Genomic DNA, 22,594 nt, shown 5'->3' on the forward strand with positions numbered 1-22,594 from the left:
GATTGTCAAGTAACGAACTGAAGAGGGCGTTCTCGGGTGTGCAGGAGCCGATCATAGATCAACTCTTTGGTGAAAAATGGATACAGCACTATCACTGTGTTGAGAGTGAGGCGTTTTTAATGAGCATATATTGTGTTTAGGTGAAATGGGGGCTCGGGCTTTCGACCAAAATAGAATCTTCGTCATCAGATGCAAAGTGACAAACTATAGAAAAGCCACACTTGCAGCACGGTGACACGACATAATTTGGCTCCTAATGCGACATGATTGCCGGTCTTATTTCCACAAAGACATTGGGTACGGTTGTCATAGGGTATTAAGTTAAGTTTGATGTGAAGATTACGGATTAGGGTCCGGTTATGTTTGTGGGTAGGTATAACAATATGTTTGGTCTTATAGCGTGCAGTGGATGGGAGTATGCGTCGCAGGAGCAAATGTCATGGAACCCATATAGGCATATCACAGTGGACCACAATTTACATGCAACAAGAGAACCTGCACAGACTGGGAGAGGCTGGGGACACAGAACAATAAAACGAAAGGGCAAATTGGGTGTCATCAGCAAGGAGCCAATCAGTTATAGACAGGGATAAAGCAATTGAGGGGGGGGGGGGGGAGCAATCAAATAAAAATTTAGTGGTAATATCAGTAAGGCCGTACGCAGGATAAAGATAAATGGGGAGGCAACTGATCACCCAAGATCAGGAGCAACTCATAAGATGATGGGTATGAAGCGAGGTGAAAGAATAAGAACAGAATACCCATGAGTAAAATCAAGGGGGGGGGGGGGTCAAACATGCACACTGTGCAAAAGCCCATTATGCTGACTTAAAAAAAAAAGTGCACATGGCAGAGTATAGCTGTATAAAACGAATCATTCTTTAAGTAAAGTATATGTAAAGAAAACAAATATGAAAGTCTGAGGGGAAAGATATGAAAAAAATGAGGGGAAAATGAGTGCAATAAACAAAGCCTTTAGGAGATATCAATGGATATAATACAGCCTGAGATACTACAGGAAACCAAAGCCCAAATACAAAATGTGGATTGAGTGAAAGCAGCATATACAGTATACATATCAGTGAGAGTGTGAAAAAAAATCGGACGATCCGCTCTACGTTTTTAAATTTTTAAAGTTTCAGTACCGTCGTCGCTATGGATATAAGGATACTATACTATATAATGTCATTATGGACAACAATAGGCATATAGAGAAAAATGTAAAGGAAATTTTAACAAAATGTTATTTTTCATGAAATTCAAAGTACGAATTCCATCGACTTGTTACTGCTATATAAAAATGTGATATTTTCCCTGCTTTCTGAAAGAGATAGGTCAAGTGCTTTTCATTAAATTATGATAATTACGTCACACTCTTTATAACTTCTTTATGACATTGTTGTCCATAATGACGTCATGAAGTGTTAGCTGTCTCTTCATTGATAGACATTCTCTAAACCAAAATGCCGAAAGATTAGTATTGTGATATATATAGCCATATAATCCATGTCAGACGAACCGTAAAAACTCTATTATTGAAAGTGTGAAGAAGAAAAGGATGTTGGCCAATTCATGCTTGAGTTGCCCCACGTAGGCCCTAAATCAACGAAGAGAAGCCATTTAATTTGTATTATAATTATACATAAACATAATAATATACATCATATTTGGGATATAGGCCCTAAGTACTATCGGTATTTCATGTCATTGCTGACGTCACTATTGTAGACATTGTTGTCTTCAGTGGAGGTTCTGTGGCATCTGAAATGTGGATAAAACTCTTTGGCATTCAATCGGAGGTACCGAGTTCAAATCCCGTCAACTTGCCTCTGTCCTTATGATGGACGAGATGTTTTACCCATGGAGGAGTCGTGGCCGAATGGATAAGAGCGCACGTTTCTGAAACACATTAGCGTGGTTTGGGTTTTACTGTATGTCGATGATTGTCCTAAATCGATTATGATATAGGATAAAATTTTGTTGTTACCCTGACTCATCAAGTTTAAAAGTATCATATTTATATGTACACTTAGGTGCAATGTTTGTTAGTGTAATTAGGTGAGTATACGCAAATTTGCCACGCCAATGCTTGAATAAGATTATGTACCATATAGGTGGAAGTAGCATTAACCACAGTGGAATTAAATTGTATGTTTTCCTTTGTTGCAGTAAACCACCACCAACACCTCACCAAAACACACGTTCGCACCACCACAGAGTTCAAGACACAACATATCATAACACAACGACACCCGATTGAACTAAATTTCTCTCACCACTTTGGATACATATTGGTGTAGATACTATATTTGGTTGTGTTTCTTCAATGGAATGTTCCGATGAATCGAGCATGACAGCCCTTACAGTGAAGCAAACTATGAGTTGGACAATGTGTTCATTAATGGTTGGTCGTGTGCCGGTGTCTAAACACAAATGCAAGTGCGCGTTTGTAATCTCGAAACCCCTTCCAATAGTGCGAAGCTGCATTATCATTGTTGTTGTTGTTATTATTATTATTATTTATCATTATTATTATTATTATTATTATTATTATTATTATTATCATTGTTGTTGTTGCTGTTGTTGTGATTATTATTATCATCATCATTATTACTACTACTAATATTACTGTTATTATTCATTATCATTATCATAATAAATAATCGTCATCATCATTACATTAATCATCGCGAGTTGTCATGATAGTTACATCATGATTATCAACGTTAAAAGCATAGCTTTCATAGCAACGATAAATTCCATCAATATCCACTTTGTAAGAAAGATATCACTTGGATGTAGAATCTTAAGATTATTGTCACATGAGTTAATGAGAAAAAAGGTGTATAACATGACTAGAATCGAAAAACTAAGGCAGACAGTGAGAGACTCTATCGGAGATTCTGTAACGCACGCAGACAATGAGGGCGCTTCAACCTGTCAACTGTCACCGTTGATGTCGATGAGTTGCAGTTTATACTAAACGCCCTGTCACACTTTTCAGGGCAAGCTAGATACTATCATTTGCGGACCATCTGCGGGGAACTCCGGGTGGCAAGAATTGTCCCCCGCGACTCGGCCGTCCGGAAAGGTGTGACAGGTCCTTGAGCATGCTCAAAACCTGTTCTGTGCATATAAGTCGCGCAGGTCCACGTAGAACACCACTACTAGGAGGTCCATATAGCGGCAGCACCTTGAAGACAACTCCCACGCAGGTAACACGCAGTTAGCAGCAACGCACGTAGATAGGCCTACTTCGCAGTGCCCTGACGCGGCCAGCAGTCAAGACGCACGCAAAACTCGCCCCACACCTTGTCTGCCCGCAGAAGTATCCCGCGTGCTTGAAAATCTCTACGCAACAAGCCCGCGTAGTTTGCCCGGAAAGGTGTGACAGGGCCTTTCGAGCACATGGAGAAGAACGACCAAAAAAAAAAAAAAAAAAAAAAAAAAAAAAAGACGAATATGGATTTTTATAACTCAAAGCCTGTACAACTAGAATAATTTAATTAACCGGTATGATACAATAATCATTATTCATTTAGGTTTCATCAATCATAATTTTGTATTTATACTTTTTCCAAAGTTAGCTCATAGTACAATATTGTATCGCAACAACGGTATGACCCAAATTAATGTTGTATTATTGTATGTGAATGATTGCATGTTATATGTATCAGTATAAACATTATGACTGTATAGATGCATAAAGTGAGTGTGTGCGAGCGCAAATTTGTACAGAATATTGTATGGCTTGCATGGAAGTGTTTGTTTGTGTGCGCGTGAAGCTTCTGATGTATACCCAAGATAAGTTTATGTGTTATTTAAAGTTCATATACTAAAGATGAACCTGAAATCAATTTTTTAATGAAAAGATTTTATAGTTTTGATTACAGATTTAAGATACTTGGCCGTTTGCCGCTCGTAAGGCCTATATCCTCCGTATATAACCCCTCAACCGAAAGTCGTTTACCTTTCATTTATGTATGTGTGTGTACGTATATATATATATATATATATATATATATATATATATATATATATATATATATTATACGTAAGTGTTTCGCTTGCCGCCTGATTGGTTCAGGATATATTAATTGTACGTGTGGATGCAATAACGAACCATATGCGATACGCACAAGGTTAGTCAGAGATGCGATTTAAATTCTTATACCTTTGATTTGGTTATTCATGATAATTCAGCAATTCATAATTCTATTTACTGTGATTGTTGCCATCTATATGTATTCTTCATATCGTGAAGTAAACTTTCTATCCATGATCCTTTCACAGTTTTATCACTAATGAATATGTGTGTATTGCTATTATGTATTAAACCAGATTGAATTGAATTGATTTGAACTGTAAATCATACCTTGGTTTCAACAAATTTGTTTCGGCCCTTTAAGGAATTATAAACAGTGGCGTATCTAGGGGGGGCAAGGGGGGCACGTGCCCCGGGCGCCACTCCTTGGGGGCGCAAAAAAACGGAAAAAAAAACGAAGAAGAAGAAGGAAAAAAGGAAAAAAAAACGAAGAAGGAGAAGAAAAAAGAAAAGAAAAGGAGAATAAGAAGAAGAAAAAAAAAAAAACTCGCCCGGAAGGGGGGAGGGAGAAGGGGGGGGGGCAGAAAACCAAATCAAACAAGATAAAAACAAAACATGATGATGACGCGGACAAAATGACAATGTTTATTGTGTTCACACAAAAATTCCATGTTCTGTGAGCTGAAATACAAAAATTTTCGGCTCGCTCGCAGCGCTCGCTCGCCAAAATCTATATAAAAAAGAAGGTAAGAACAAAACGTGATGATGACAAAATGACAGTGTCTATTGTGTTCACACATGTCATTTTACATCTAGCAGGCAAAATGTTTCACGGAGCAGCGGCTGCAATTTCGTTCTGAAGCGATCGCCAATTAGATCAAAAGAAGGCGCCAACGGTTTCGAACATACGGGGGGGGGGGGGGCGCAAAAAAACCCGAATCAAACAAGATAACAACAAAACGTAATGATGACGGGGAAATATACAAATTTCGGCTCACTCACTCGTACTAATTTAGAGTATTTTTTTCAAGTCCTCATTTTGTTGGTATAAATCGTTATCTATAAGGCCGTCACTATATCTTGATTAGAATTGTAAGATTTAATAAGCAAAAAATGACAAGAGTTTCATGATTTGTAAGCTGATATACAAAATTTTTCGGCTCGCTCGCTGCGCTCGCTCGCCAAAATTTGTATAAAAAAAAAGAGAAGAAGATAAGAACAAAACGTGACGATGACGCGGACAAAATGATAATGTCTATTGTGTTCACTCATGTCATTTTATACTTAGCAGGAAAAATGTTACGCGGAGCAGCGACTGCAATTTCATTCGTTCTGAAGCGATCGCCGATTGGATCAAAAGAGGACGCCAACGGTTTCGAACATACGGGGGAGGGGGGCGCAAAAAAAATCAAAAAAGATAAGAAAAAAAACGTAATGATGACGCAGAAATATACAAATTTCGGCTCACTCGCTCGTACTAATTTAGAGTATTTTTTCAAGTCCTTAGTTTGTTGGTATAAATCGTTATCTATAAGGTCGTCACTATAATTGTGAGGTTTAATAAGCAAAAAAATGACAAGGATTCCATGTTTTGTAAGCTGAAATACAAAAATTTTCGGCTCGCTCGCTGCGCTCGCTCGCCAGAATTTATATAAAAAAGATAAGAACAATACGTGATGATGACGAGGATATATACAAATTTCAGCTCACTCGCACGCACTAATTTAGAGTATCTTTTAAAGTCCTCAGTTTTTTGGTATAAATCGTTATCTATATATGGCCGTCACTATATCTTAATCAGAATTGTAAGATTTGGTAAGCAAAAAATGACAAGAATTCCATGTTTTGTAAGCTGAAATACAAAAGTTTTCAGCTCGCTCGCCAAAATCTATCAAAATTCATTACATTTAAATCACCCTCAAAAGATCCCTTTTAAGTGCTTGAAAAAGCATCATATTGTGGACTTTGTTGAAAGTCCCTACCGGGATGGTGGTGGGGTTGAACACTTTTTCAGAAATTAGGGGCGCAATTTTCGTGCTTGCCCCGGGCGCCATTTTCCCTAGATACGCCACTGAATATAAATTATGATAGACATCAGCAGGTTGAAGTGATATGAGATGTGTCACCCTGAGTTGGGGCTCGTGTCTTAATTCCTTCGGCAATAATTACCAAATACAAGGGGTATAGAAGTAGGCCCCTATACAGATATTTCTTATCTTTCAATCTTTTTTTTATTAAAGAACATCAAACAAAATTACAGAGATCAAAAACATGATTATACAAATAGAAATAAACAAAAAAAAAAAAGAAAACAAAAATAAGAAAAAGCAGCATACAAAAACCAATCATGTCCATTATGAATTACTAAACAGTATACATTCTATCAAGTAAAACAGTGTTATAACGAGGTTTTTAGGAACATATTTTTACCATTAACCCTTTGCTTCATCAGGTCCGTAGTCTATGTCAAGATACAAAAACAAACAATAAAAGGGGACCAACAAAATAAGTGACACATCCGGGACTCCGGGTTCAACTACATAAATAAGTTAAAAATCCAGTCTCCATTTCCGAAAATGTAAGGCAAGCGTACCCTTTTTCTTTGCCAAAAAATACTCTAAATCCTTGTTAGTCTTAAGACAAGCTTTCAATCCCATGAACTCTGGGGTAGTACCCTGAAATTTACAAATATAAATATAATAATTCTTTGTTTCTCAGTGTACTGGTCAGGGCCGGCGCTATACGTTTTTCACAGTGAGGGCCCCATCAGTTTATGGGAACAGGGACGTCGATTCATTTTGAGAATGGTGGAGGGAAGGGAGGGGAGGAGACATTTTGACTGACAGTAAACTCTGCCCCAAAATCGGCTGGAAAAAAAGAAGAAAAGAAAAGAAAAGAAAAGAAAAGAAAGGGTTAGGGAACATTTTCTGGTGCCACTTCCGGGATTAATCAACTAAGAAGCAAAACTAAAAATAAATAAATAAATAAATAAATAAATAAATAAATAAATAAATAAATAAATAAATAAATAAATAAATAAATAAAGAAAGAAAGAAAGAAAGAAAGAAAGAAAGAAAGATCTTCACACTTTTGGATGCCATTTCCCTACCAAAATCGATATTTTTTGATGCCACTCCTCTAACAACATGGGCTCCTGACAAGCACAGATATAAACAACAAAAAGCAAACCCTGTATTTCCTGCCCCACACCCCCCCCCCCCCCAAAAAAAAAAGAAAAAGTGGGGCCCAAATGGTAAGACCCTTTTAAAAAAAAACAACAATCAGTCGTACGCGATGAGACTGCATCAAATTGCGTGCATTTGTCGACGGTCTCCCGCATGTACGCCATAATATTTATGGTTTTAATTCACACACGGGATGTTTCCTTTACATCATACATGCACTTTTATAGACTGATATATTTTCTAAAAAAGAAAATATATCAGTCTACTTTGAGTTTGGTGCTGAAAGGGGAAAAAAATCCCTTAGGCCCCTAAATATAATAGAGAGGTGGACGCGCTTTATACGAACACGAATGAGCACTCCTGTACTTTTTCTATCAATGCGACAGACATAAAAGAAAGTGTAGTATGATGATATTATTCCTCCCGGCCCTTTGTACCAACTGCGCTGAGAGAAGAGGAATTAAAAACAAAACAAAACAAAACACACATCTGAGACTTCTTGACTCGAACAGTGCTAGAGGATAGGCGGAGGAGAAGGAAGAAGAGGAGGAGGAGGAATAAGAAGAGAAGAAGAAGAAAGGAGGAGGGGTGAAGGGTATGCGTAATGTACGTGGGACGTTTACCGCGCGACAGCAGGAAGCTAACAGTCTTCAAAGCATCCGCGGGCTACAAACGCGCACACAGTGTGAGGTGCCCAAAGAGGTGCCCGAGACGGAGACCATACCAGACGATGAGCGTTTTGTATGCGCCGAGTGCAGTGCCGTACTTCCCCGTCCACTACTTACGGCTTTCCACGGGCAGTCTAGTCGGGATTCATCGAGATACTAGATACGTAAATGCACATGTACATACGCGCGGACGATCGTGATCGTGTCAATCCGCGATATACATACTGTGTACGTAGTATACTGTGGATGATGTATCTGGTCCTATGGTATGATGGTGGTCGTTGGAGCTGCTATGCTTTGACGGAGCATTAGCAGCAGCAAGAGTTCGAGCGCTGCGCTGGGTATGGATGATGCATGCATGCATGCTAGGTACATGCAGTAAATACGTGTAAACGTGTCGCGTCGTCGTCGATAAACGAAAGGCGCGGACAAAATACTCGGGAACCGATGGACGAATCTGGTACATGCGACTGCTTTTCTCTTCTTTTGGAGGATATGGACCTAAGCGATCAAAGTGTGTTACAGTAGTCCCAGCGATGTGTGGAGAAATTTAAGGAAAATATTTCTCATTGTTGTACTTCTGCAACCGATTGTATCTCTGACGTTATGCTTGGAATTGCTCCCTAACAACGCTTGCATTATTGACGGGTTAGGTTCGCAGATCCGATACCGTACCACGTTGCATGCTTGGCAAGGGTACGACGACACCAACAACGCGCATATTCACATCTTATGAAGATAGTAAAGCCCTGAAAAAAGGTGACGGATTGTTGCGATTGTACAGTGCAATTGTGCAAAATAATGCTGCAAAGCAGCAGTATCACATTCGAAGGATCAGCTTAATGCAGGTTTAAAACGGAATGGCATCGATTTGTTAAACATAGCCCTTGTTCTAACGTTACAGATAGATTTCTAGACGTTCGTCGAGAAGACTGGGGGAAACATGTGCGTACAATGCACTGTCATTTGTCAATGTACTGTCGTGAGTCGATCTGCAAATGACACAGAAATGCGATGTTGAGATGTTCGTTGATGCTGAATTCGAACGGGCTTTCTGTTATGTGACCTTCAGTTAACACTAGAATAGAAAGAGCTTTCTTTCTAACGTTTCACCTGTTGACCAAGAGCAAACCAACATTACACTAGTTTGGTGCAGAATCTCAAGAGTGCTTTGAAGTTTTGAATCTGCCCAGCCATACCCTGGGGTCCATGGGGGCCTTGCCAAGCGAGACATTTTAATTCTTATTCACATTCACTTTTTTTCTAATCTATTGGAACGTGATTGAGCAATATACTATTTAGGTAACGTTAGAGGAACTGAATAAGGCATCATCAATCATGAATACCAAGGCTGATGTGAATTTGGACCGCATCATTGAACAGCTGCTGTCGGTGAAGTCCACACCAGGAAAGCAGGTGAGGCTGAACGTACCGGGCGGGGTAATGGATATGTGTAACTAACTGTTAATAGTGTTTGGAATACATTTGTGTATACCATAGAGTCTCCCACAGTAGAACCCCTAAAGGGCCCTAAGTTAGTAGCAGAGAAGACGGGACACTTAACTGTTTGTAGTGTTAAACCTAACGTTAGAGCTCAATTACAATTCTAATGTGTTCTAGACACCACTGCTTTGGGGCAATTTTGTGTTTATCAACAGGTCTAACAGAGTTGAAAGTTGACTAAGACCCCGTTTACAGTGCGGGGCTGGGCTCGGCCGTGGCCGAGCCGCGGCCGAGCCCGACCTCAATTGCGCGGCCGAGCCTCGAAATTTTGTCTGTTTACACTGCTGGGCTCGGCCGCGCTTTTAATTCAAACCTTTCAATATTTTGTTGTAGTGGCGCTCTGCTTGTAAACAAACGCAATTTGGTATTGTCTGGTTTTCAGACCCTTTGCCAACTGAATTCTGTGGTGACGAATTCGCCGTTCGGGCAAAGGCCTTTGCCGAAGGAAAAAATCCTTTGCAGGACAAAACCACCTTAAACTAATTCTATACTAGTTTTCGACGTTTAGGGGATTAATATCCTGAATATCGAAATAGCACAGGCAGAGGGTTTGGAAGCCAGACTAAAATTGGCCGCGCATTTGGCCCAGTTTGCGTTTACACCAAGAAGAGGCCGGGCTCGGCCGCGGCCGAGGAGACCACCTCCAGAGCGAGGCCAAATGCGAGGCCAATTTTGGCCTCGCATTTGGCCTTTTGCGCGTTTACACTGAAGCGGGGCTGGGCTCGGCCGCGGCTTGGCCGCGGCCGAGCCTCGCACTGTAAATGGGGTCATAGACCCCGTTCTACTAACTGTTAGTTTTGAGCTTTTAATGTTCATCAAGATATAGAAGGTTCTAGGCCTAGGCCTAACGTTAGAAGGGATCTGCTATATCTAAACTATTCCAATAGTCATACTGTAGAATGTCCAGATAATACTGGAAGTTGGAGGCACATGATTGAGAGGAATGTTGGTCAGTAATAGAGATAGAAATCTAGGTCTACTTTCATTCATTGTTCTAAAGACTAGTTTAGGCACAGTGTCCCTATTCTAAAGAATCTTGGTCAATAAAAATCGAGACAGAATTTATCGGAGGGGAGAAAAAAGCCCAGAAAATAGGTCACTTGTGAGATACATTTGATGCATTAATTAGTACTCTAGGGTACCAAATAAAGATTTAACATTTTGAATTTTTTTCAGTGCTGTACCCTGGATTAATGTGTAAAAATGATTTTTATTAAGTCTATTATGCACAAAATTGTTTTTTGTTATGCAACAACTGAAACTAACTTATTTTCTTTCGTTATTCTTGCATTGAGTGAATGAATGATCAATTGTGTGTTATATCTTCACATGGATTTATGCGGTTGCTGATGATGAGCAAATAGTTGCCATGACAACATTGCACGACTGTATGATAATGGACACGAGATGACGCTACACAAAGCCGTGCCCCGGGATACAGCATGCTGAATCATTTGTGCATACATAACACTGATTGTACCACGGTATTACTAGTATAGTTGGACCTATAATACAAAACTATTTGTACCTCCGCCGAAGGAGGAGGTAGTAATGTTTTCCTTACCTTTGGTTGGTTTGTTTGTTTGTCCATGTGCAAAATAATCCAACTTGCAGGAAAAGTTGATAATGACACAAGGAATAAATCATACGGATTAAATTTTTGGTAATAGTCCGTAAATTTTATTTGATTTTATGAAAGATTTCTGATTTTTTGGCAGGCAGGGTCAATGAACTTGGGAGTTCAAGCTACATATTTTTTTAAGGTCTTCATGTGTGTACCAGAGGTGTGCTCTAGTTTCTGGTCCAGGGGGAGGCGTGACATGCAGCTGGCATCGACGTAACAAAAGGTTTCTACATTTGGAAATCATTCAGTATGCGCATGTATGGGTAGAAATCACTGATCTCCATGGAAGAACAAGATCAGTGGTGGAAATTAGCTACTTGGCAAAGGTCTGTACTCTCAGAGTGCTTCTCTTGCTGTTGATGTTGATCAAAAATCAATAGTTGGTTAATCAACCATCTATTCAGATATTAAAAGGAATCATTTTGTTGTGACACCCAAAGTGAGAACATTGTTCTCGTATGCCTGCAGATCTGTCCATTTTAGCAATAATACACATAAACATATTTGAAGGAAATGTGTGAAATGACGCTGTGATAACACAATTTCTATTGGGTAATGACGAAAACGTGAAATATTAGCAAAACAATTTTGTTGGCAAAACAACGTAAGCAGCGATACTCTTTCTTGCCTCTTCTCAACACGCCTCGTATGTATGAACTTGGCAAAACAGCCCATCTACAGGGTCTGCGTGAAATACGTTGTTTTACCAATATACAACACAGTAATATTCTGCTGTGCGCGGACCACAGAACCGTGCGCAGTCCAATGTGTTACATGTAGGCGCGCCATTGACGAGACTTACATGTACATTGTTTTGCCGTAGCAATAAAACAACAACGTAAAAACAAAACAACGTATGTTTCTATTTATGCAAATCATTCTAGAAATAAAAGGGTCTAGTGAACTCAGTTTTGCATGCAATACATTGTTGATACTGTTGCTCCTTTTTATAAGGTATAAGATAAGAAATACAAACAAAAAAAAACCCAGAAAAAGAGCTGTACCATTGCAAAACTTAAAACTCGATTCACAAAAAAAAGAGGTTCCATGTAGATACACTGTTTTGCCATCTCTCAGCTGTTGTATCCTTGCGAATCGTGTCAGCCAGGTAGGTTTCTTGGTAGACCCTCTCGATGTATCGCAAGCAAATTCCAAATCATAAAAGATGAATTTTGAACCCTTCTGAAAATATTATATATCAACAAGTATCTTTTTTTTTTTTGGTAAGTTAAAGCTATGGAAGACTTGTCTTGATTTTAGCCCTATAAAGCTCAAGGGGGGGGGGGGGCACATTGTGCCCCCTAGCATATTTTTCATCTGCCACTCCTACACCATTTACCCAATTTCAACCAAATTTGGTGACTTTTGACTTTGTAGAGTATGAGTTGCTCTACTTGTGTGCCAAATATGACGGTGATACATCATATAATAAAGAAGTTCGGGGGGGGGGGGGGGGGGGGGAGGGGTCAAAATGTGCCCCCCCCCCCCCCCCCCCCCCCCTTGGGCCTGGAAGGGGTCAAAATAGCTTGGGCTCTATAGGGTTAAACTGAAATCAGCCGTAGGACAGGATATGTACAAAGTCTGCATGACTGACTTCAATTGCATCTTTAGAGTTATTCAAATGGTTAATATTGAAGCAATTAAGCAATACTAAATGTAGTGTTTACCGGGGAAACCTAACCAATCTTGTCACAGGTTGGTGGAAAAACTGTACTCTATTCGTGTCGATGCAATGAGCAGGATTTCACTCGCTGAAATATGTGCGTGTTACATATTGATGGTACGTTTAGCAAATCATCAGTGTGATATAGTCGGGGTTTTTTTTTTGTTTTTTTTTTACTATTTCCCCAGGGAAATAGCTGAACTCTGATCGGACAAAGATTTTTATGGCAGAAATATGTTTTGTTGCTTTCAATGCTCTACATGTAGACAAACCAAAGGACAAGAAATATTTTGAGGGATATAATGCTTGATAGTGCATGCACTAAATTGAGTAGACTGAGAGGGCTGCATGATTTTCAACCTGCTGTTAGTGTCCATGTTATAATAAATCACATAGATTTTAATATACAATTATTGAAATGAACATTGATAACTCTTTTTAAAATTGATGATTTAGTCTTCTTTGGAACTGGACTATGGTGACAAGGACATGCTGTTTGAAACAGATGGCATTTTGTCTTAATGCGTTGAGGATGAACTGAGTGTTGAGGACGAACTGATTTTGCTATAACACACATTTTTCCATAGACACCTGCCCGAGTATACTCGGGACTAGCCTTCAGCGGGTTAATGCTTCTAATACAAAGATGTCTGTTGTATTTCAAGTTTGCATTTATGTGGTCAATGGCAATGCCTAGAAAATATTTTTTAAAGCAAGCATTCAAAAGGTGGTAGCTAAACACCATCAAGCTTGGAAGTGCACAGGTAGTGTTGAAATGAAATGTCACACAGGTGGGCAGAGTGTGAAGGTGTTACAGCCTAAAGTGACAATCGGTTGTCCCTTTATGAAGATGTACAGCAAACACACATTCCATAAAGTGTCTTTGCTTGTTTGCCCTCCACAAACACAATCCTGCTTCAACTGACTATGGAGACATCAACATCAAATCTACTTTTACATAAATTTTACTTTCTGAAAATGATGATTCACCAGAAAATAAATCACATGGTACATGTACACGGTAGGTCTACCTCTTGGATGATGAAATGGTATGAACTGTATGCATTGGTTATTTGATACTGAATCCTCCAATCTGTTATGCACTTAACTATGTGTTGACATTTACTAGTACTACTGTTCAAACATGCCTAATGCCTGCAAGGTGTCTCAAACTGGGAATATGGTCATGACATGTAGTGTCATTGCATACTGTATTTATAAGTGGTTATTTTTGCGAGGGTTTAATTTTCGTAAATTTCGCAAATCACAGTTGGATCGCAAATTTAACAACACACGAAAATGTCGCCATACACTAGGGTAACAATGCATGTAAGATAGCGTTGGTGTCAATTCATGAAAACAACATCTCGCGAAAATGTCTGTAACCTTCTAATTCGCGAAAATAACGGCTTATACAGTGTGTGTTGATGTCATTACTTGTGAACACTTGCGTTTCTAGCAACATTCTGAGTTTACAAACTTGCATTCAGTAGGTCCCTGTAGAGCAGTATTAACCTATTGAGGACGGATTGACTTATTGCTACATGTACAACACACATTTCCCATAGACACTTGCCAGGGTAAACTCGGGACTCATCCTCAACGAGTTATATCAATCTGTCTAATCACTTCCACATGCAGTATGCAGATCTTCTTTTCAAATGTTGTAGTGGTAAAACAGCTTGATGTTTTCCCTCTCTTGCTTGTAGGTTCAGTTACCTGAGAACCAAATTCGACACCTATGCCAACTATCCAGAGAGCAATTCTTGGAGGAACCCATGCTGGTTGAGCTTGAAGCACCTGTCAACATCGTAGGTGACATACATGGCCAGTATGGTGATCTGATTAGACACTTCGATAAGTGTGGTTTCCCGCCAGACACAAACTATCTCTTCTTGGGTGATTATGTCGATCGGTGAGTACCGCTAACATTGCAGAGTAGTAAAGGTGCATTTTTTTTTTTTCTGCAGTGAATATAAAGGCATTTCTGCTGTGTCATGCATACTAATACATTTGGTTTGTATGCATTACTATCGTACAAATTGCCTCTTACTTGACAATCTACATATCCATCCCAGGAAATCACTCCTCTCTAGGCAGAAAGGTTGTGCATGATTTAAACTTTTAATTTGATACTCTTTTATAGTAATCATTGATACCTAGAGAGATTTGATAGTCTTCTATAACATTAAATCAAAATCAAACTCTAAAGGATGAAGTAGGATTTTGTAGGAGGAATATCACATTTGTTTAGTCTCTTCAGGACAAAATCTAGGCTTTCTCTCTTCTTGTCACAATTATTATCTGATATACCAAAGAAAATGCTTCTATGTCAACATACATAGTAGTCTCCCCTATTTAGCAATGTACCCACCTCTGTTATTTTTTTTAATCTCCCATTGGTATATAGATATTGGCTGGTTCTTTGATGTTGTGATGAGAACAGTAGTCAAACCTGATCATATTATAAGTTCTGCAATAGTTGAGACAGTGCCTCTGAGCAGAGAGACAAAAACCTCAAAATGTTTTACATCCTACTGATATAGTAGCAGGCAAGAGACATGCTACCCATAGGACAGTTCATAGCACACAAACAACTCAAAGACAGATGACATGTACACAAATGTATAATGATGAGTGACTGGTACTATAACGAAGGCAGAAAATCTGTCCATCTACACTGATGTTGAATATTGAATGCACGTGGTATTCATTTTCAGAGCTTAAACCTTTTTGAAATAATGGCTACATCAAATGAGGGAATAATTTTTGTAGGGTGAGAATGCTTGAATGCCGATTGTTTCTAGTACATTTTTGATCAAGGTCATATGAAAATAGAATTTTTCATTCTGATATGCATGTGTACATATAGTGTAAGTGCTCGTGCCTCTAATGACTTGGAGGTATTCTCCTAATGCTTAGATTGTAAAATCATACATATGTACATTGCAAGAAAACTGGTGCGATGACCAAATTATTCTCCCACAGAAGATATTCACCCATACTTACAATCATAGTGATAAAACCAGAACAAACTTTCCTCTACATGTATGACCATCTTGACCAGAAGGACAGTGTAATGAGCAGTAGATATGGATGCCTTGCCAAGGACAATTGATGAAACTGCATTGGTATGCAGAGAAGAAGGTAACAGCAAAAACTAAGCAGCAAAGACCTCATTGCATGGGCTACCATGTTAGATGACACATGTAAGCTGGACACCATGGTGTTGAAGACATGCTATGACTATCTGTACTAACATGTTCCATGATGCATACATTGTACCATACTGGCCAGTGCAATGTCAACTCTCTAAACATAAAGTATTATATTCCACATACTAAGAATCTTGCTATAGGATTGGTCAAGAGCTGATCATGTGATAAAGCGTAGTTTTGCCCATCACATCACCTGAGAAGAAAAGTTTGTGACACTCTATGATGATAGTCCTTTTGTTTCGCTGATCTTTTAGTCCAAACAGTCCTAACGCGTGATATAACTTACAATTTTGATTACGCGCGAAATAAAAGTGCGTTGCACTGTGGTCTATCATATGACCTGGGTCAAGTGATAGACCACAGTACAACGCACTTTTATTTCGGTGCCACGCGCGGGGCGCAGAAAGTTTTGTCATCTACGCGCATACCATACGTCTAAAGTAAACTACGTAGCTTAAGCCCTGAGGATACCTAAAGACAGCTAAAACGGTTTCAGATGTGGAATAAAATGGGAATATCTAGGACCCTAGATGTGGAATGTAAAGCAAATAATCAACTTTTGGTTTCAGGCAGTGAGGCAAACTATCACTTCCTCGGCGATCTGAATGGCAATGCTATCTTTCCTCAGCTGCGCTTCGGAAAGATACGGTAGCTACATCCAGATCACCTCGGAAGTGATAGTTTGTCCCATCACCTTCACCAACGTTGATTATTTGCTTACTATCATTATGCCACATACATTGTATTTTCTAATCAGTACCATATGCTGTTTACATTCCAATAGATTTCAGAAGCCTTTGGCATTGGAGAAATTGACTGACTTAGAAATTGAGAGCTAGAGCTTACATGGTAATACAGTTGTGCATATAAAAGGGACAAAACAAAAAAGGAAATATGGATCATTATATCGTATGTTAAGATATACATGCATAAATTGATTGTCCTTGGTTTATCTGTGTGCTATGTCAAAGCAATGTGCAATATGGACAGAATAACTAGCGGTACACTGTTTTCCCCAGAGACCACTGTACTAATTACCAGGTCAGCATCTGTTGTACATGCATATTTTGCGTCATCTCATAATGTGCATGTGCAGAGATGATTTTTTTAGGGTGACTATTACTCAGTCACCACTTACAATAGTTGTAAAAGCTGTGTCATGGTAGTAGGACTCCCATGGAGTTATAGATCATGTATAAAATGTCCAGACTCACTCCATAACTTGAGCAAACCAGCCTGTATACATGCAGTACATTACAGCACATAATGTTAATATCCTACTGCTAATTTCAATCTCTGAAAAAGGGAAAAACTACCTGGTAGTTGTAATTCTGACAGGGTAAAGCATGAGGTGAAAGGACTTACGATTTTAATGGATGATCTTCTTTCCTGGAATACCAGAAAATATTGTTGCCTGTAGGTGCACATATTTTATCTGCTTCGAACTCATGCAATATTTTATACTTGTATGAGGCCAGCTTGTATGATTGTTGCTTCCCATCTATTGCCATCTAATGTAACGAATCTTGAGATGTGAATGTTTCCATACAAATAGATGGAGATGCTATGCAAAGTACTCTCTTGCCCTCACACCCAGGAAGGCAGACAGAGGATGGAATAACAAAGGATGTGAGTTCTGCATGCAGAATCAAACTGGTGAATATCGTGATGTAAAAAAAACTTCAGCAATAAAACTAAATCTGAACTTGTTTTACCATGTTTTTTGTTGCAGAGGAAAGCAGTCCCTGGAAACCATTTGCTTGTTGCTGGCATACAAACTCAAGTATCCAAACAATTTCTTCCTACTGCGTGGAAATCATGAGTGTGCTAGCATCAATAGGTAAGATTGGCCTAGTGACATGGTTTGATACTACATTTTGAATTGATATTCATTTTTATTTTTTATTTTCTTACAACAGTGAAATGTAAATTTTCCATTCCTAGTAACTTGAATATTTTTCTGAATAGCCATGTCAGCAATAGCTTTTGATGAATCTGGTCACAGGTGTCATAATGCATTGTGTCATCATTGTACCTCATTTTGTTTTTGGAATATCATTGTTGTTATTTTTTATGAATTTGTACTGACTCTTATGCATATCAAAATCTGACTAAACTATTTCATATGTACATGTCCGTGACTTGAAGTCAGAATGACCATTGAACTAATAAAATACAATAAAAATGGTAGCCACAGTAACGTTTATTAAAGAAATGCTTATACCAAAACAGTGAATATGAACTATACATTATAAGTTGAGTATGAATCATGTGTAGATGCATTTTATTCAGTGTTGCCTCAAAACATGGCAGTCAGTACAAGTATGTACAGAGTTGGAGTAGCTGCATGTGATTGCTGTGCAGCATGACCTGCATGGTACAGTGTAGCTGCACACTGGACATGGCTACATCATGTACTGAAGACCTGTCTTAGCTGATGTCAACTGTTAATAAATCCTGTCACTCAAGCTTGCAGTGTGTATTCCTGCTGGGCTCCTGAATGGAAGATGTGCACAGTATTGCCCAGCTACACCTATGTATACACATACATGCAGCTTGTGTCTTGGCACGTAAAGTGATGTTATACACAATGTTCACTTGTACACGCTACGAGTTACAATGTATCTAGTGTTAGCATATTCATATCTTTGCCTGATAAAGGGTTAAGCTGCAGATGGCTTTGTACAATCATGTCAGCTAGTTACCGTCTCATCAGATCTGATTATCATACGTGATGCACTCAAGTAGAATTTGACCATGACAACATATCAGGATAACCGGGAAATGGTATCCACTATTTTCACTCTTGTGATGTAATAAATCTACTGAACTCTTTTTTTCCTCATGTATTGTAGACTTCATGACAAAATGTATACTGCACAGTAGGCGCAGATGTTTATGAAATACACACCTTTGCAAAGTTTACTGAAATTTAATGTCTAACTACAGCTGTACATAAAGCTTTCATATTCACAGGCATACACATTAAAAAAATGTGCACTCTTTGGTCTCTAATTCTAAACTGACATGTCAATTTCCATACTGAGAGAAAATTCAACCACTCGTGAAATTGTTGGGAAGTCTTGATTGCTGAAAAACTAGACCCGCTATTAATGTGGCGTATACAGTAATTGCATTTAAAAGAGTAAGCACCATACAAACACACACACATACACACATATGTACGCATCATGCACATATACAATGATGGAGTACGAGGAAGCCTCTAGACAGATGTTCCTTTGTCTACTTTCGAGTTTCTTCAAAGGAAGCTGTGCAGGATTGCATTCCTTAGGGCAAGTTTTGATAGTGAGGAAAGTCAATAGAATGATGTTGATTGACATGGAGCTTTGGGTCTCAGTATTTAGAAAAGCTGAAACCCCAGGCAATTTGAATTATTTCAAAGTATACATTGTACATTGCACCTGCTCAGTCCATATCACATAATCGTTTCAGAGACTGAGAGAGTATGTGGATCAGTAGGCCTGCGATCGATAGGTCGTACAGTGTGCATGTTAAAGTAGAAACATCTATCAAGTCTGCAGAGACTGATGCCCTATCATTTAAACACAGGATGAGCAGTGAAGTGTATGTCATTATCACTGTGAAGGAAAGTAGTAATATCATGAAGGAGGACACTATCTTGGGATACGAGTAACACATGTTCAGGTTGGAATGTCAAATGTGTCTAATGATTGTCATTTCAAACTTCAGTTTTGGGGTAGGTAGCAAAAACAGAGGGGAACAACTGGTTGTCCATAAAAAGGATTCATAATTGGTGTCAGCTGCAGTGATAAAGAGAATGTAAACAGTATGTATAGTAAGAGGGTAGTTAACCCTTTTATTTTTCTGAAGAGTGTAGGTCTACCAAGCATTGGCAGGCATTATTGCCATGTGGATGTAATATTTAAACAGACTAAAATGGAGTCTGTCCAGCATATCATTTCTAGGAAAGATGATGTAATGAAAGCTGTGTAGAATAGTGATCAGTTTTGACAACTGTCTTTGATTTTGATAAACTGTAATTAAAATGAATTGAATTCATACACATTGGCAAATTTAACAACCTTTCTAACCCTATGGCTTTGACAGGAAATTTGTTTTTCTCCTTTCCTCCTTTGCCTTTAGAATTTGGGTTTCAGTTCTTGTTTTATTCATTAATTACATAAACATATAAGTATGATCTACAAATGTGAAATGTTGTGAAAAAAAGTTTGTCAACATCACAGATAGGATATGTAAGAACAAAGTGCGTGTTTCTATAGAACGATAATTTGAGGTGATGCGAGATAATGTGGACAATACCTCAAATTTTACCTCAGGAGAAACACGTCATGTAGTGGGTATAAATAAAGGTAATGCGAAGTGATTGGCCATTGTCTACCTTTTAAGGTGGTCGGTGTGATATAGTGCTATGAATGATAATGGTAGAAACATAGCGGTTATAAAATTTTGGAGAATTCTCGAACTGTTACTAAGAGATTCTGCACACTGCAGTCGTGGGTATGAGTGCACGTCATACCATGTAGGCAGACTTACATGGGTATTGTACATGTAAGGGTCAAAGGATCGAGGTACATTGTACATTATACATACTTTCTCACTGACATCTGGTGGTTGACAACAGTGTATTGTGAAATAGATTGTAAACCACAGAAAAGTGATGACCTAGTCAAAACATGATATCACCGTGATTACACATGTAAAGTCTTTGAGTTTAATACTGGTAGTTTGCACTAATTTAAATTGTACTATGCTGTGCATGCTCACTTGCAAGTGCCGGTTTGTGCCATAGAATCCCATCTGGCTGCACCGTGAAGTCTCGTGATAGATAATGTACTTTTTGCTTACTAACTATAATAACTCAATATCATTATTTGGCATGAAAGTATTGTGAGCATTATACAGCGTCGATGATTTCCAGTTGAAATATGTACCAAAGTGATCATATTACAAATATTATCAAGAGTTTCATTGTAAGCATGCACATGATTGTTAATAGATATTATCATGATATCCTTTGCACGTGTGTCAATATTGTAGTACATGGTACTATTTACCTTTTGATGCAATTGTGAGCTGTTCTTCTTTAGTACAGTTCTTCCATAAGAGAAAAATAAACATGAAAATGAAACATTACTGTTTTTGTAACTCAAGTAGTATCTCAAATTGTTTGGGGGAAAAAAAAGGAAAATGGATTATGGAAGTATGTATGAATTTGTGAAATGGGGAAAGGAGGAGGGTCTATTTAGTAACATGTATGGCAAACGATGGGTGCTCAAAATCATGACAAAATGCCTTATTTTATGTGATAGGTCACTTTGTTTCAGTTTAATAGTATTCAATGAAACCAGCCCTAACTGGCTCACCATACACTGTAGTTTTGGGCCTTGGTGTCTTCATTGGAACAGACTTTGCAAATACAGAAGACCAATTAGTTTTACATCGTTGGGCTGTGTTTGCATACACACACATCAGTAACAATGACAGGGAACTTGATGAGGGCCTATTGTGATACAGTAGATCATTACATTAACCATAACTATAGATAGCCAGCTTAGGAATTACACTTGTAGGATTCACATGGAAGTGTAGCTCCTTTAACTTCACACCCCTTGCAAATATTACTGACTCTTAAACGTCTCTGCCACAATGTTTACTGCAACATTTGATATCCAAAATATCAACAATGCGTATATTTTGTAACTTAGAGGTTTGAATGGTTTTCACCATGGAGGCATTATGTCTTCATGTTTTTGTCCCTTGCTTGACTTGACCTTCACTACAGTGAAGTAACATAGATCACAAGGACCTATATACAGTGTACATGCAAGAAATAGCTTCAAATTTTAGGTCATGCAGTGAGTACATACCTGGTGATGAGTGCAAAACATCTCTTGTCGGAAAATGTTGTACGATGTAGCCAATTTTTCTTTGAATCATGAAAACCGTAGTTGAGTAGTATTACTCTTATAATATCCCAACATTAAGAACATGCATGCAGTACCAGTAAAGATTCTCATGTGGTTATGAATAAAAAGCTGAAACAAGCACCCTACATACGCTATTGTACATAATATTCTGTCACAATGATAATGGCACAGGTGAATTGAGCCTTCATTTTGTCATCTTAGTATTCTATTCATTATCAATACACAGACTATACACGTTGGGACAAAGCATCAAAGTCTGTCTGTTGTCATGGTAGCAGCTGTCGATATTGATTTTTCCTTCATGTCCAAATATGGAATGGACTGTGCTGCTCAAGGATCTCTTTCATTGTACCAAACACACAGGCCATTTGATTTTTATCCAAAGTCAAGGGAAATCTGCACCATCGATCAAAAGCTCATTTTGTGCATTTTAATTGTCATGTGAAAAATGTGGATTTATATGATGTCAAAATTTTGCAAATTGCAAATCCTATGGTGGAGCTGAAGTGTGCAAAATTACCTACTTTTCACAATAAATTGTCTACATGCATTATCTGATAGCCGAATTTTGACCATACATGGCAGGAATCATGAATAGGGAAAGAGGATCATGGGTTACACAAATGATGGGAGTGCCCTCAGGAGCCCCTAGGGCAGGGCCCTAATATCCAAAATTAGGAGGATATTATTGTCAAAGAAGCTTGCAATATTCCATGAAACTCAATATATTTCAAGTAGTTTGCCTCAGGTAGAGT

The 22,594-nt window shown here is 38.5% G+C and overlaps 1 protein-coding gene across 1 annotated transcript in view; it reads left to right on the plus strand.

Moving 5' to 3' along the window:
- Nucleotides 1-8,313: 8,313 nt before the first annotated feature.
- Nucleotides 8,314-22,594, plus strand: part of LOC140232051 (uncharacterized) — a 61,932-nt gene continuing 47,651 nt past the window's right edge. Inside the window, exons 1-3 of the mRNA XM_072312203.1 lie at nucleotides 8,314-9,314; nucleotides 14,398-14,603; nucleotides 17,639-17,746. Coding sequence (XP_072168304.1) covers nucleotides 9,237-9,314; nucleotides 14,398-14,603; nucleotides 17,639-17,746 — 392 coding nt within the window. The 5' untranslated portion in view covers nucleotides 8,314-9,236. The remainder of the gene's footprint in view (nucleotides 9,315-14,397; nucleotides 14,604-17,638; nucleotides 17,747-22,594) is intronic.

Source organism: Diadema setosum, chromosome 8, assembly GCF_964275005.1.
Source record: "Diadema setosum chromosome 8, eeDiaSeto1, whole genome shotgun sequence".
NCBI lineage: Eukaryota > Metazoa > Echinodermata > Echinoidea > Diadematoida > Diadematidae > Diadema > Diadema setosum.